Source organism: Ctenocephalides felis, unplaced genomic scaffold (assembly GCF_003426905.1).
Source record: "Ctenocephalides felis isolate EL2017-DRISC unplaced genomic scaffold, ASM342690v1 CF-g0.4_SCAFFOLD_03571, whole genome shotgun sequence".
Lineage (NCBI taxonomy): Eukaryota > Metazoa > Arthropoda > Insecta > Siphonaptera > Pulicidae > Ctenocephalides > Ctenocephalides felis.
The window spans coordinates 34,709,047-34,726,896 of record NW_020539725.1 but is presented as its reverse complement, the minus strand read 5'-3'; the positions used below and the strand labels follow the sequence as shown (position 1 = coordinate 34,726,896).

General features: G+C 28.0%; 1 protein-coding gene and 1 long non-coding RNA gene across 2 annotated transcripts in view; both read left to right on the top strand.

Annotated features, from left to right (window-relative positions):
* Nucleotides 1-2,541, top strand: part of LOC113385954 (carcinine transporter-like) — an 8,113-nt gene extending 5,572 nt beyond the window's left edge. The window contains exon 9 of the mRNA XM_026623772.1: nucleotides 2,455-2,541. Coding sequence (XP_026479557.1) covers nucleotides 2,455-2,541 — 87 coding nt within the window. The remainder of the gene's footprint in view (nucleotides 1-2,454) is intronic.
* An 11,805-nt stretch (nucleotides 2,542-14,346) lies between these two features.
* LOC113384487 lies at nucleotides 14,347-16,877 on the top strand. The gene is made up of 3 exons (XR_003367946.1): nucleotides 14,347-14,410; nucleotides 15,136-15,236; nucleotides 16,789-16,877. It is a non-coding gene; the product is annotated as an uncharacterized LOC113384487 (long non-coding RNA).
* Nucleotides 16,878-17,850: the final 973 nt, after the last annotated feature.

Sequence of the window (17,850 nt, the reverse complement as noted above, 5' to 3'; positions counted from 1 at the left end):
TTTGTCAAATTTTCTAAATTGTTTCTATCAATTACTCGTTCAACTAATTATTTTACATAAACAATACTGGAATTAGATTAACCCCGTATTGTCTAAATAATATTGGATAAGACACGTAAAATATTATAGAGTTAATCAAAGGATCACCTGAATCATGCAATAAAACTTATTTATTAAAATTACTCTACATTTAACAAAGATCCATTTTCATTGAAAATATAATAATAGATCTGCTATATATAAACCAGTCTATAATCACGATATGTTATTACTTAACTAACTAGTATATATAACGTATAAGTAATCATTTACTAAATAAACAAGATGATTTATTTAATTGCATTAGGGTTAAAGATAATAAGACAGATGTCATGATATGACCTCACCTAATCAATTGATTTACATGAAACTCAATTAAATGTCTAGAAAATCTATGCATAAATGCATACATTGGATCATTGCGTAAGATATAATAAAATTTACATATTCTATTATTAAAATGCACGCATATGCGTGCATAACAAATTTAAATGCATTAAATTAAATCAAATATGCTAGTAGAATTAATTTACTTTATATCTCGATATTTTTAGCTTCAGTATGGTTTTTTTATTCTTCATATAATACATTAGTCATACGAATGAGTAATATTTGGTCATATTAATTTGCTCCTGATTCAATTATATTTTATAACTAGTTGTGCATATATATAATATTTTTTCTTAAATGTACGTGTATAATAGAAAACTCTTGAAGAAATTATGAAGATACAATTTGTCCAATCACTGAAGAATTGCATACACTAATCTTCAACGCTAGTAGGTATTACACAGTTTTGATCTTTTCAGAATCAAAAAAAAAAATTCGATCTACATAATTACACAAACTTTGATACTAATCATGCATGTGCATATTTATATGAAATTTCTCATATTTTTTGTATTTTTGTGGCTGAAAAACAAATGTTTTATAATTCGCGTTATATATAAATAAAATGCATTTTATAAAAGGTTGACAAATAGTATTAAATTTAGTTTTTTTTACGTCCCCGTTTCATTTCTTACGCCTATATATAGCTGTAGCTATTACTTCATATCCATTTTGCGATAAAGCCAAATTAGATAATTACCTTAAAGCAATTATATCAGTTTGTGCATTTAAATAATAGTGAAGTTTTTTTTAACAGCCATATGGTTAAAAATATTGAAAATCAAGTGAAAATCAAGTAAAAATTATATACAATTTTAATTTTAGTGGAGAAATGACGCCAATATATATGAGACAAGTCAGTGTTAATATTATAGGATGGACAGAATTAAAGGCGACAAATGCGCAGGTATTTGGTTCAAAAATGAATCCATCTATTACCACTTTGTATTTGGTTTGATCTTAGTGACTATACCATATATCTATAACATATTTAAATAATATTGTCATATAACATGGCAAATAAAAATCATTTCATTTCATTTTTCGCAGAATAATGATGTATAATATATCTTTGACACAACAAACTACAAAACAACACGTTCTCAAGTATTTACAGAATACTTAGACTAATTATTCGAAATATGCATTTAGCATTTATCAATTAATGGATTTGTTATAAACAGCTGTAAAATCCACTTCATTAATAATTTAACTATATAATATATAATAAATAAAAAATATTATCTAACACAATTTTGTTCAGTTTTGTGTGCCCCTTTGTTTTCAATAATTTCTCTCTGCTTACGTTATCAAACACATGTGCATTTATAACCTTTTTTTTATTATAATACGCTTGAATTTTCAAACAAAGACATAGAATTGTTAAAATTGCTCAAAAGATTAATTACATAATTTTGCTCTGGTATTATTGCTCTTAATTGTAAAAATATATAGTTTTTGAACGATATTGGTTAATGGGTGAGTTGATTAGTACGGAATATCGCATGTTAACTTACAAACCATATTGTAATTAAAAGTTATTTAGCAGTTTCTAAATGATCAAACCATCAAACTCATTACAGAAGTTTCCGACCTTTTACACAAAAGTCTTTTTCAGTTATAGCAAGTTCATTATTTAGATATTGCATCTTAAAATAAAGATATGACGTAAAACAAATTGTTAAATTTGCGACTATTCCTAACTAATATAATCCAAATGATCAGTACTTTCATGGTTTGATCATTAAATACAAATATATCATATTGCACATATAAAAAACATTCCTCAACTAGATGAAGCAAATGAAAACCATAAGAAAACTTACAAAAAGAAGAAATTCAAATAATCTCACTGATTATTTGAATCATTATATAGAAACAATGAATTAGTTCTATACTAAGAAGAAAGTGCATATTTAAATAAAATGACCAATGAAAAAGAATGGCTTTTACTAATATTACCAATAATAGTAGTAACAATTGAAGCACTTTGGTTTTATAATCGTTCATTATTATCTGTTTTAGATGGTACTTTTGTCCTACGTGGCTTTTTCTAAAGGGCAACCCACTGACTATCCTATACTTGATATAATTTGGTTACAATTTTTCTGATTATATATAATTTAATTGGATGCAGTAATGCCGGGGGAAGGATATTTTTATTTGAAAATATATTAATGATCTTTGAAGTTAATTGGCTCCTCACCGTAGCACTACAAATCCCTCTATTACATTAATTTTATGAATTGGAAAATACTTCATTCTACATATCCATATAAATAATTATATTTCAAAACCTGTCGATCCTTTATATTATTCATATAAACGTTAATCATTTGGCAAATATGTCATTTTGAATGCAGATACTGATATACTTCTGCATTATATATAATACATGCTAATTATTAACACATCATTAAATAAAAATTATCATCTACTAAGGTGATTGACTTTAGAATCAATTACAAGCCAAGTGTTTATTTGCTCGAAAATCCTGTTATAATACGATTGTTACTGATCATTTATCAAAACACCTTCACTTAGATTTAAAATATTTAAATATTTATATTCGTTCGCAATTGTGAAAGCAAACTGGCGTATTGCATTCTATGACGTCAGTCGCAGCACAGTTCTTGTCATTATGGTTTAGTGTGTCTTCAAAGACGTTACAGGAAATGGTCCATCATCAAATAAATTGATGACGAGCTGACCATAGACTAAATAAAATAATTTTGAAAAATAAATAGATTTTGTACTCTATATACAATGATATCATGGAATTGTTTTGACAGAGTCATTGAACTATATACATATCGAATCTTTTAAAACCAAAATATATTTCATAAAATCCGACACTACTGTTGAAGAGGATTATATTCTGCGGCCATCAACTCATACAGAGCAAAACTTTAATAAATTTTAAATTTTTGTAAAGTCGAAGTTTAAAAAACACTGATTAAAACAGTAGAGGTTATGCCAGCCTTGTAATAGTTCTAGGGCTGCTAGTATATTCAATTCAAACTAAATAAATGTACTATCATCGATATTTATATTTGCAAAGCAATACTTTGAATTAATTTTATACCCAATCAATAGATTGACATCCGATTTAGACATTCTACAAAGGACTATCAAAAAATTTGCTGATATTTTGATATCAGTTATAGGTGCAAATATATGTGACAAAAAAATTCAATTTTGTACCTTTCGACATTTGTACAATTAACTTTTTCAAATGGGGTTCAAGTTTTTGAAATGGGACAGTAAGTGATTATTAAAGCAAAAGATATTTGGTTTGATGAGGTGTAATTCTATTTAAAGAAAGAGATGGTCAAATGTAGACTGAAGATGTAGAAAAACTGAGAAATTTGTACCTTTACACTTGGTTCCACCAATAATAGGAAATTAAAAACAAAATCATGAGGACATGTAACTACAGTGGAATGATGTTGATAGGTTGTAATGAATTGTGTAAAATAGGTATAAAGTAGTATCAATGCATCAAGTTAATTATTAATACGATTATTGCTTAAAATTATGATATATGTACAATATAATTTGACAAGGTTATATTAATTGCAACTTAATTAAAATTAACAGATTTTCCAAAAGAAATTCGTACAAATCTATGAACCCACAGAAAAAATAAGCTAAATAATCGACTCAGTAACAAAAATATTTCGGACTTTTCATACTCTGGTGTTTTTCTATAAACAACGAATTCTAAGATTTCACAAGGATTTCACACAATATTCACGCTTTCTATACAAAAGTAGATATTGAAATAAACAGCATTCTTCGAGTATTTTTTATATTCCCCGTTTGACGTCATCTCTTCCCGCCCACATGGTACTTATCTAGGAGAAATATGTCGTCTTAAAACAGGAATTATTACGTTTATATAAAATTACGTCAAAATATAACTAAATTTAAATATTTAAGCTGGACGTGATAGAAAATGAACGAAGACTTTTATTACAGTTATTAAAACAAGCATTACGCATGCGGAATTTTGTACGAAATTATACCTTTAATATGATATAATATTACGAGTCTTGTAAATTATTTGATGCAGTATTTTTAATTAATTTTAGTGTCTGTATCAAACTCGTATTACATATGATTGTGCAATCCACAGTTATATCGAGGATTAAGTTTCAGTTCATTTCAATTTACATAACTTAAATCATCACTTGAGCTAATAATAAGAATGTAGGTCTTATAAAAGATAATCCAGAAGTGATTTTCCGGAAATGCGACATATTATAATAATTTACTTATACATACTATGTGTATGAATAAATTTAGATTAATTTATTACAAAAATTGGAAAATAATGAGGAAGACAATTCCGATTTTTTGTTGACTTCCCATTAATTTCTTTGGAAGCTTTTGAAATAAGTTTCAAAAATGCATAAAATAAAGTTTATTACCTAAATCATAATTATTTTTAAATCCCTCTTAGACAATGTTAAGTCGGCTTCGTCATACTCTTTTGTTTAACCATGGCATAAAGAACAAAGAGCATAAGGAAAAAAAAAGAAATTTAGTGGTTTTACTTCAATAAATTGCAATCGTTTTAAAAAAAGTTATACTAAATAAAGTGATAAGTCTCTTCGTTGTTGATCGTTTCACAGTTCAGTTATAAAAAGGAAAATAAAATAAATATATTACGTATAAATAAAATAAATAAATACCGTAAATAATAAATTCGAAATCTAATACTATGAAGAGATTACAGTTGGTAAAAACAATAATTGTTGCATGAAATATAAATATTATCAGAATAGTGAACCACCAAGGAAGCTTTTTCGTATAGGCGATCTTTGGCTATAAAAGTTCAATAAAGTTCCGCTCAGCAATTTTGGATGGTTTACTACTCTCGACTTGTATTCCGGGCTAAACATATTTTCTTAATATCTGTATTATGTACAGGATAAAATATAGAGCAACAATTGAAAACTACTCTTTCATATTCAGACTATGGTTTGTCTGATTCTAGTATATTGCTGAACCTTCGATTCAATATTACTAAAAAAATAAAATATCTAAACTTTTTTAATAATATGTCTAAATAAATAAATCGTGGGATTCACTGATTTTACGACATCAAAAATCCTGAATTAGTTTCATGTTTACATAAATTACACATCCGTAAAAAATACGTCTAAATATAAAACGAGCAATATCATCGTAATTGAACCAAAAGAATAATTTAAAAACTACACAACGCATATTAAGTTGTTCTAGGAATGGTTTGACACGCTAATAATTTACGTCTGAAATCCGCAAACAATCCGGTTTACGAATTTCGCGTTCAAGTGTTATCACTAAACAAGTTTTTATTAGACAAATCTATCCTAGTAAATTAGAATAATATACAACTAAATAAAATATTTTACATTCCATTGACATTTAAATGGTATCCACAGACAATTTTCGATACAATTCCATATTCATTAACGAAAACAATCTTGAATTGCACGAAATACGAGTTTTATTCAAATAGCTGATACCAAATTAGTCGCATACAATCTAAACAGGTTTGCTGTGTTTATTTATAAAATTCGACCAGTATTAGAAATTATATTCATGCAGCATTTATGGCTTAAGAATATTGCATGTGTTTTGTTCATGAACTTAATCGTACATATAAAGTACAATAACGTTTTTTATATGGTCATTGAAAAAAGTTTTCATGTCGCGCATTGACCTCGAAACTGTCTTTGGCTAGCAATTTTTTATTTCACTATACCATTGATTTATGAAATAAATTGTGATTCATTCATACTTGAACTATATAAATTTATCAGCTACTATTTGAAAACAATTCAGGAATCTTTGAACGGTTTGTGAATTGTTCTGATTGAAACTTTATCTGGGTTCACTATTTTTCTGAAACCAATGATTTCTACATTACACTATTCATACAAAAATATTACTTATAAATCTGAAATTATTCAAGCTAAAGGCAACGTCCTCATAATCGCATTTATTTGAATATAAACGTTTATTTTGCATAAAGATTGACAGGCTTTTGCATAAAGATTGGTCTCTGTATTAATAATAATTCCGTCCAAAATATCAAATAAAAATTCATCTAATGCTTTTGGTAGGATTTCTATCCAGCACATATACGACATAAATTTAGATAAAAAAAATCTTTTGAACGATATTAATTATTTACGAATGAAGTACATTATATTAAGAATGTAATAATGTACTCGTACCAGAAATTATCATGCAAAAATGCATTTTATTACTCTAATGGCTGTAACCCCCATAATATGAGTAAAAATTAGCAACCACTAGCACCGGGTTTGATGTCGAGTTCGACCAGCTCGATATCAAGCAGAATTTATCAATTTTTTTTTGCGATTAAGAGTCTTTACTAAAAGTATTTCTATCCTTTATTTTGTGCTCTTTTTATTAAATTCATAATTGTTCATTACTGTTAATAGATGTTAATTATTTAGAAATTGTAACAAATACAGTTATTAAAAAAAGAGTCTAAAAATATAATATCAAATGAAAATTGTTTTCTAGAGACAATGTTGCAAAATATAAGTATATAGTACAATTAGTAAAATATTAGGATCGAATCGTAATATCATTGAATGTTAAATTTTAAGATATAAAATATTTATTCAATCATTTAAAGAACATACTGAACCGTAATTTTTCGCCAAAACTTTAATCAGTAGAGTTGAATAAATAAAAAATAGATACACTAGAATTAAGTGTATCTATTTTTTATCTATTATACAAATAGTGGCAGATGATACATTGTATCAAGTGAAAACTTGCATTTCGGAGGTGAACATTAGGGGTAATGCTGCACAAATTATTAATACAAAGTAATAAATAAGTATGCAAATATATTACAACGAGAAAGAACTACTACCGTGTTGCCTTTTAACTCCCAACATTGAGATAATAAAATAATCTCTAAATTAGACATTCAATAATAGACATATTTTAATCTGAATAGAAATAATAATAAATATAATTATTATAATATTTCTCCGATTCTCTTAACTAAACTATCAATTTAACAAAACAAATATTCAAACCGCAATTTGTTATTTGTATATTTTGATGCTGTTTTGTATAAATCCAGATTATCATGTGGATTGATAACTGGACTGGCAAGTTTTTTATGAATTCATTTATAAACAATTAAGTTTGTGAATGAATATATCACTAAAACAATATTAAGTTTGTTTTTCGTTCCGCATGATTCAGAATTACTTTTATAAAATGAAATTCAATACAGAGATGATACGAATAATTTAATAAAATAAAATCAAATAAAAAAATAAGAATAATGAAATTTACTATAAAATCAAGTGATTTTAATTTGTTAAGTTGAGTTGAATTATTAATAAATTAATTTCAAAGCTTACAATAAAGCTTCAAAGCAATACACATATCAATTAAATTGATTATTTACCATACTTTTTAAGTTTTTGCCTTACAATTAGAAAAATATTAACTGTATTCATCTAATACATTTACTATACAGGAAGTTTCAATCCTTTGCCTTAAATGGCAATGCCCATTTGATATTTTACTATTTGTAAATGAAGAAAAACAAGTTTCAATAATGTTTCTATGGACAATATGTATCGCACCGCAGTTGTATACCAACAGAGGTCTATTAGTCCGGAATGCCCGATAGTCCGGCAACGTTTCGGAAAATTTCGTTTTTTTTTAAAAAAGAAAATTGTTTTTGTTCGGTCTAGAATAGAAATGTTGTATTAAATGAGTTCAATATTGGCTCATGAACTATTCATGACATGAACTATTTATGACATTAAAAAACAAAACGATGAACTAACAAAGTTTGCTATTAGTCAGTAATAATTAAAACATTGTCTTCTGAACAAATTAATAAGTCCACAACTGGAACAGCTAAATAGGGTATTATTCAAATGGTTTAGTGTAGCACGTTTGTAAGCAAAGTCGATAACAGGGCCAATAATTATAAATTAGAATCATTGGTCCTGTTATCGACTTTCCTTATAAAAGTATTACATTTATAATTTTAAAAATGCAAAACATTACGGAGACTTAAAAGTAGCTGAGAGTGTAAGTAATTGTTCTGACGGTTGGCTCAGAAACTAGGTTTCCACAAAAAATTCAAAAACTTTAGGTAGCTGCAAAAATAATATCAGCAAACCAACCTTCTGCAGAAAATACAAAGATAAGTTTGAGAAATTTCTGGCTGATAATAATTTAACTCTATATTAGCTGGGAGAAGTAAAAATACACAACATTTTAAAGAAAAACAAGGACAGATTGACTTTTTTCTATAAACACCGTTTTTGGCCAATTGTATTTTAATTGTAAACCTAATTGTTTTTATATTATATTAAGTTTGTGCCGAAGCATGGGCCGGTCTCGAGCGTCATGGACTTCTAATGTACTACTGTAGAAAACTCAAAAAATCCAGAACATACTTCAATTATACTTATAAGTGATATAATATTTCTGTACTATAAATAGTACAACGGGTTATTAAGCTTCTCAGAAAAAATGCCATCATAACAATGTAAACATTGGCAGAGTAAAAACCAAATCAGTTATCAGCTATCGTTTTTCCCCACACGCGTAGCCTACAATACGTTGTCCCAACCTGCCGAAGACGTACTCTACAAGGTCTACACCGTTGGGATGAATGGAAGTGCAGCTGATCACACCGCCTGCCCGGTCAGTTATAAGAATATTTTGTGGACGTTCAGATCGATCAGTCTGTGATTTGCACCTGTGCAAATACCATTATCAGCGTAGGTCATCAAATATCGGACGCACGATATTTAATTATTCATTGGAAACACTTGAATAATTATTATTAATTTTTATCGTCCGTTTTGAACTATTATCATTATTTATATATCTTGATTTAATTTGAAAAGCAAGACAAATTTTTAAGAAATACCTGTAAAAAATCATAATTGTGAAAGAAATTTGTTTTTTGTTTTGAATAAAATCACGGATTCAAATTTTTTGCGATTGTTCATGCTTACCGTTTGTAATCGTATCTTCTAACAGTTTGTGTTTGTTTTGTTATGAACATGAATTTTGTGACATAAAACATGTGATATTACAAACTCTCCGGAGAAATACATTAATTTAGTAAGGTACGTATTAAAATATATCAAGATTAAATATTCATTAGTGTTAATTATCAATATTTACCCAGACGCCCAATTAGTATTGGCAATCAATCTAGAATTTTTTTAACTACGACTAAAAATTTGCTGATGTTCAGGGCGCAATAGGTGCAAATATCAAAAAAATATTCCATATTAATAACGATAGTTTAAAATTTGAAAAGTCAGATTTTCAATGTCAATGTTATTTTATATAATAGTCAAATTGAAAAGGTAGCTAGATCATTTATCAAATAGTTAAAAAATAAGATAATTCTTTGTCTGTTTCACTTCAAATCAATCTGCCTTTTTATATAAATATATAAATATTATTATTAATTGTAAACTCTAATTAATTACTTTGCTACAATACTTATATTAATTGGAGAAATACTTAATATTAATTCCTTTAAAATAATTATTTAATTTTAATGAAAACTTTTAACCAATGAAAACTATAAAATTGTTTATTAAATGTATATGTAAATTATTAAAAAATGTTACTAATTACTTCTTGGAAATAAAACTTAAAATTAAATTGAATGATTCTGACTTATTTTGAATATATACTTTGTTATAAAACACAGAAATATTTCATTGTATGTAAATTACATCAGATCGATAAAAAAATTGCTTTTCAAAACGGAGATCTAATTATATGTGCACAAAAACATCGATTAATCTGAGGTTGCAATTGTGATTAAACTTGAGTCAGAAATGACATTATGTTCGCTGAAGTAATTATTAAAACAATAAAACATTCCATCGTTTAAAATTACCTTAATTAACTAAAAAAAAACTCAACTTTATGCAATTTTAGTAGCTGGAATATTTGGTTCTACAAACAATGTTGAATAAAACCATTTTTGATTTCAATTTAATGATTTGTCATATTTGTGGTCTTAAATTAATTATTAATTACCAAAAAATTGAATACATTACATCTAATACATATTACATTCTTTTTTGAAAAAGGGAATGAAGGAGTTATTTCAAGCTCATCACTTGTCAAATTCCTTTGCAAAATATTGTATCGTGGAAGCACATTACTAAATAAATTTGATTACATTTTCTATTTAAAATTTCATCAGTTAAAAACTACCTTAAAGCCACCCGGCTTGGTTTTAATGAGTTCGATCTAATACAAATCAACATAATAAATTGTTTTGCAAACTTTATTGGTGTAGGAAGACGACATCGATACTAAAAATTGTGATATTTAGCCCACATGTTTTTGAGTCTAGACAGTTCGCTAGCTTTGTTGCATTATTTTATTTTTACAGAAAAAGACATAAAACATAAAAAATTATACTCAGAAAAATAATGTATTGATGGCAGAAAATTACCACCGATCAAAGCAACTTGTTTTCTTAGTTTTATAATTTCACTACTTTGTGTTCAAATATAAGATTTTCTGCACATTTTGGTTTATGTTTCAGGTAATATACGTAAATATTTTTCAATAAATCTGGTCTTGTTATAGACAATAAGGAGAATGATTTAATTAGGTTATCAATTTTTTGTAATGTTTTGTCTTAAAACATTTTTTGGAAGGGTAATTTTGTATGAAGTAAGCAGAACAATAATTTTGTATACAATAATTCATGAAACATTTACGTCTATTTATTAGAACACATTATTCGTATTACAGTAATTTATAATTATATCAGCATTTATAAAACAAGTAGAGTAATTTAAAAACTCGATATAAATCTGAGATTTCATGTAAATCATTTTTTTTTACTAACATATTTTAAAGATAATTAATTCAATTTTAAATAAACGTGCAATTTAACAAATTAAATTATAGCGTTTTATGTAATTGTATGTTTTAATACCGGAATAATATGATAATTTTTAATGAATAAATGTGTGGCAAAATTAATTTAATTCACGCTTTACGGTCAATTGAACCTGGTTAGATTTTGTCCATACTAGTGGACACGTGCGGTTTTATATGAGGGCACACCTAGGCATAATTTTCTTCAGCATCGTAAAAAAGTATATCTCAATGTCTCAATGAAATTTATTAGTTCTATAATAAGCTTTGATTCATTTGGTTTCACAGATCGTCGATTCCAGCCACTCGCATTTGCATTGCGTGCAAATCATTACAAATACCATTCATAAAATAATAATTAAATGCAAACAGACTATGAACAACAGATGCTAATAACGCAGGAAATAAACAATACGCAAATATTAAATTAATTAACGACCTTCGCTAATGAAATATTCTTAGAAATTAATGAACGTCTACCCGCCGCCCCATGAGGAAGAAAGATGACTATAATCGTCATTTAATAAAGTACCTCGCATCATGATTACTTATCTTCGAACACTTTAAGGAAGATAATAAATGAAAGTAAAATGATTCAAACTTCTTAATTGATTAATATTAAATTAAAATATTAAAATTTGAATTTTTTGCGATATATCAATGACATTGTATACATGATACGGAATTTATACAAGCACAAATATTACTCGAGAGAAGTAAAAAAGATCGAACATACTTTTTATATTAAATGCGTTTTTCACAGAACAGACTTTTCCAGTACTGTTGTCACGATTTCTCAGTTCTACTCGACCGATTTACTTGAAATGTTCAGAGAGTCTTGTTTATAATATACCTAGCCCTAGTAGCCCGAACTAACATCATCCCCAAATTCCAATTTTTACTATTTTTAAAAAGTTCGAGAAACTCAAAAAAAAAAAAAACAATAAAAAAAGACACTCTTTTTTCAAACAGTCGCCAATTTGTTAGTTCCGGCGATTGCGACATCATTGTAGATTCATAATCTTTTTATTTCTTTTATTTCGAATGGCTAGGAGGGCTAAAATCATGGCAAGATTGAGGAGCCAATTTTTTGAGACCCCCGACTTCATCAGCTGCCAGTTTTTCAATTTTCAACTTTTTTTAAATTTTTGTTTTGTATTTTAATAAAATTAATAAATAAGTGGTAAAAATTGATAGTAAAACATTCATTGCTTTCTTTTACGACACTTTAAAAATGACTTAAAATTCATTGCTCTACACTAGAATACCCCCTTAAATCATCAAATAAAAGTTTCTGAGTGCAATATGAGGTGAGTATCAAATCGAATATGGAACTTAAAAATGCGGTGTAAAATCCGGTATAAAATCATTATGTTAAAAAATGTATATTGTTAAAAAGTTCAAGCTTGAACTTTATTTATATACCTAATTCATTTATTTTTAATTCTTTTTGCCTCGCTTACTTAGGGCATTTAGCCAACAACATTTCATTTTTAAATTCTATACTATATCTCCATATATAACTTACACATAAACACATACGCATAAGAGACCCTTATAACCATTTTCTTATAAATATTCTTAGGACAATTCATGAACCATTAAAAGAAAAAATCTAAACTTGCATAAAATTAGAAAATATTGCATTTTATCATCCACAAGTTTCGTATGGTAACGTCTTAATTACTCAATTTTAATATTATTAATCTGACATTGCGAGATGTTCAATACTCATATACTACACAAAAGAATAAACAATAATTCATCGGAAGGTAATTGTCATGATTGATTAATATAATGTTTATTTATAGTATTTCTTGGCAGCGGTCATGGATTTTTTATAACAGTACCAACGTACGCATCGAGCATTTAAAACATTCAAGGTTTTTATTTGCAGTTGTCAGCTTAGAAAAAGTTCTAAAATGCGTTTTTTAAAAACTATAACTGTGATTTCTTAATATTTAGCTGCCACATTATTTTAACTAAATTTAATTATTGCATAATATTTCTGATTAGAAAGTTAGTGTTCCATACATAAAATATATCAATAATACCAGTCGAGTTTGTGATTACCATTTTCTCGAATATTTTAGCCCAAAAAATAAATATAAGTATATTTTGCTAATCGAAATTTTCAATTTAAAATGTGCAAAAAACTATATTAATTCTTGAATTTTGAGTATTAATATTCAGTATCTTTTTATAACACAAATAATAAATTTATTATAATAAATTGGTTATAATTATATCATTTATTTTATATTAACGATTCTTTAACAATTTCATTTCTAGAGTTTAATTTTGTTATTAAATCTAAAAAAAAAATCTAAAAACACTCAACAAAATGGAACAGGATTCAATCAACAAACATTCTTCTGCATACTTGAGACATTTAGATGAAAAACAATATAATAGTAATTATATTTTAGCCTTGCGAAGGTCAGATTTCAGAGATGAGTTAACTAACTTTGAAAGTATATGAGGCGTAAGAAATTTCTCATTGTCATTTTACACCTCAGTGCCTTGAAAAAACTCATTGCAATATATTTATGATATTAATTTTTAAGCAAAATATCATATCACATAGTCTAGGCATAGAAATCGAACCCTCTGTTTTGCATAATAGTAGAATCCCATTTAGAACTATAATGTGTATCTAAATAAATACTGCTAAACCTAGAAATTAATCACTCATAAGGACTCAAATATTTATTATCGCAATTGCTGTTACATTTGTTGATTGAATTAAAAATTAATATTTTAACCACAAATTAATATTTTCATTACAGGGTTTAAACATCAATTACAACACAGCAATGGAGAAAAATGATGCAATTTTCGATAGAGTTCTGGATTCCATTGGTAGCGATGGAAAGTTCCAGCATCGCTTTAATTATCTCTACAATGTATTTTTCGCTGTGGTGGCAGCAATGCCTTGTATGAATATCATTTTAGCAATGTCAGTTCCTGATCACTGGTGCTATGTACCAGGACGGGAAAACACAAACTATACATTGGAAGAATGGAAAAGACTCACATTACCTGTGTAAGTAGAAGAAATTAGAATACAAAGCTCTAATGTTTAAATGGATGTTAAATGTTGGTAATTATAGTAAAGCCAGTGCAAATTTGTGACATATTAATTACGGTATCTTCAAATAAGACAATTCCCAAATATAAAGTTTGTTAGTAAAACTCTCATTTTTTATGAAGACATAGTTCTGAAGTTTATCAAAATATTAAGGAGCTATTAAAGAATATCCTAAAATATTAAGGATCCGCAAAAAAGGGTAGGGTGGTTCATGTAACATGTCTGAGGATAAAATGCTAGTTTCATCAAGACTAATTTTAATTTACCGAAAAGATTTTTTAATTTTTATGTTTTGGTCTTTACAAATTTATTTATAGAACAGCGAATCAAATTAATCAAAATCCTAATCAAATATCTCAAGTACTTCACAGCAGCACTATAAAAACTTAATATGCATATCAATAATTGCGTCAATTAACAAAAACCAAATTGTACATTACTGAAGTTCACAACATCCCACTTAATTGATCTGATTATATTTTCACCAACAATTTGCATGTTCATTTTCAATTCAGTTACAATTAAATTTTCAATTGATAATTTTGTATTCAACATGTGTAAATTCTGTAAATAGCATGTCTTATAGACAGTGATGTAGTATAGATGATAACTGGAAATGTATTTAAATTATGTATTTAATAATCATTTACTTATCATAAATAATTAATTTTATGCCTTAGGTCTGTAGACACAAGAGGCCTTGAAACGCTGAGTTCGTGCGAGATGTACAACGCGTCGGACTGGACAGACAGTTCTGAAGTTCAGAATTCTCCAATAACGGGTAATTACCTGCACCTCTGTCAATAAATTCAGATAATAGATATATCATATGATAGTAATAAATTAATTTAAAAAGTTGTATATACAGAACCTCAGAAGAAAGATTTATGAAATGTCAGGCGTTTTGCGTAAATTGCAAATATAGAAATTGTTTTCACGGATTGGGTGCTTGTAATGCATATGGGATCTAATAATATAGAATATTTATAAATAGAGAAAGCGGTACAAAAATCTACACAAATACGTGAATACCTGAATTCAACATACAATATGTTACTCCTACACAAAAATATGAATATCATCATATGAACGCATGGACATAAAACCTGTACCAACTAACATATTTATATCTTTGAAAGACAACGCCTAGTAAAATTTTTTAACCTATTTCCAATTTGTATGAAACGAGTATTGTTTTTTGGTGTAGATAAAATATGTATATACAATTTGCAGAACAATATTTCAATATAATTTTCTAAAATCTACAAGATAAGACTATGCATCTGTAATTGACACACGGGTTTTATTAAGGTGACCATACGTCCCGGATTGGCCGGGACAGTCCCGATTTTCTCCCTTGCGTCCCGGCTTCTTTTAAAAGCAATATTTGTCCCGGTTTTAGGTGTTTTGTCCCGGATTATCCCGGATTTTTAAAAATGTTTCGATTGCCAATATTTTTCAAATATATTTCAACTAGAAAATTTGAACCGAAAAAATGTGCGTATAAGTTTTTAGCTCACCAACAGCCCCCTCCTCCCTCGCTCTCACACACATTCTAATCCTTCCCGGATTTCATGCAAAAATATGGTCACCTTAGTTTTATGCAACTTATACGCTTTCTGAAAGCATCAGACACCGACAATTTGCAGTATTTTATTGTTTTTTTTTCTAAAATCTGCGGTATTAGGCGGAGTTAGGCAGTATCTTTTTGACCTCTAGAAGCTGCTATTAGTAAACTAATTGAATTATTACCGTAAATTGTGATAAACTCGTGAGAACAAAGTATTTATCAAAATAATCTTTTAATGGTTATAGCATTTGCATAAATTATTTCTCTCATATGACCGGAGGAACGGATTAATCGATTTTGATAGTCAGATATTGTCTTCAAAGAGATTTGGGGGCAATATCAAGTCCTATATATTGCCTGCGACATGTGGCCATTTGAAAAATAATCAGTGTTGTACATGCCATTGTATCTTAAAGGGAAATGTTATTTATAGAACTTACCGTTCTATAATGAATTATATCCAACCAAATATATCTAACCAACTTTTTCAAAAGTTGTAGTTACTAATCATTTGCCACAAAAATGCAAGCATTTAGCATATCCCACCACTCCATCATTGAACAATTAATCAAACCTTACGCAATCTATTAATCTTGTATGATATATCAGTAGTTAAACAGCGATTAAAATTAATGATATGCACTCCAAACAGCAATGTACTTTATAATGCTAAATCATTGCAAATTAACGACCGGCCCATTAACCAGGTGTTATCATATGCAAATATAATTACTATTATTCAACTTTTGTTTTTTATCCTCAGAATGTCAACACGGCTATGAATATGATAAGACGTGGTTCGACCTGACTGTGACGTCGCAAGAAGACTGGGTCTGCGACAAGGAACTGCGTGTGACGAACACGTTTCGTCATTGCTAGAATCGGAAATGATCGGAGCTTTTGTCTTCGGCCAACTAGGAGACACGTGGTAGAACTTTTATAAAATTACTTTTATCAGATATTTACAATGTTCTGCTAAGAATGGAACTGGTTCTAGAGCCGGCATCGGTCTGCCTTGATTTAGGACTAAATTTTTATCGTCAAATATCGTCAGCGATAGGATTTTTTTTACCAATGCTGTACAACTGATCTCAAAGATCGTCTCAAGACTTCATGCATGATGATTTTTTTTGTTAAGCATATATGTTTTATGCATACAATATGTATGAATATATTTGAACAAATAAAATAATTCCGTTACATTAAGAGAAAGTATCACTCAAATTTGTTGATTTAGTAAAAAAATGGAAAATACAGATATAACACTTAAAACCTAAAACTTAATAATTCGATAGATTTTTTATTGCCAGATATATAATGGCAGAATAAAAATTATAACTAAACTAGCAAACGCGACGAACTACATTTCGGCACCAGATGGTTTCTGGAGAAAGATGAAGAAATTTTGTTTGTATTTGAAAAGGAAAAATTTGATTTTATTACACAACAGGAATTTATTTCGTTTACAAAAATGAAGTGTTTTTTAGTTGAAGTTCTCTAAGTTAATGAAAGTGAATCCCAAATTATCCTGTTTCATTGAAGTGCTCTTTGGTAAACCACATTTTTTGTTTTTGGTTTGACGTTAACACAAACAAAGCGGATGGTTTCCCAACTCGTGAACCAACGCTGCACGCATAACGTCCCATGTAAAAACAATGATTTTCTAAATAATATATTTGAAATTTATCCCGCAAACACTAATCGATTGGCCTTGCGACTTGTTAACTGTCATTGCAATTGCAAGGCGAACTGGAAATTGCAATCGTTTGAAGTCAAACGAAAGACCAGTCGGAATCATTGGTATGTCACCAAATCGTCAGCAATT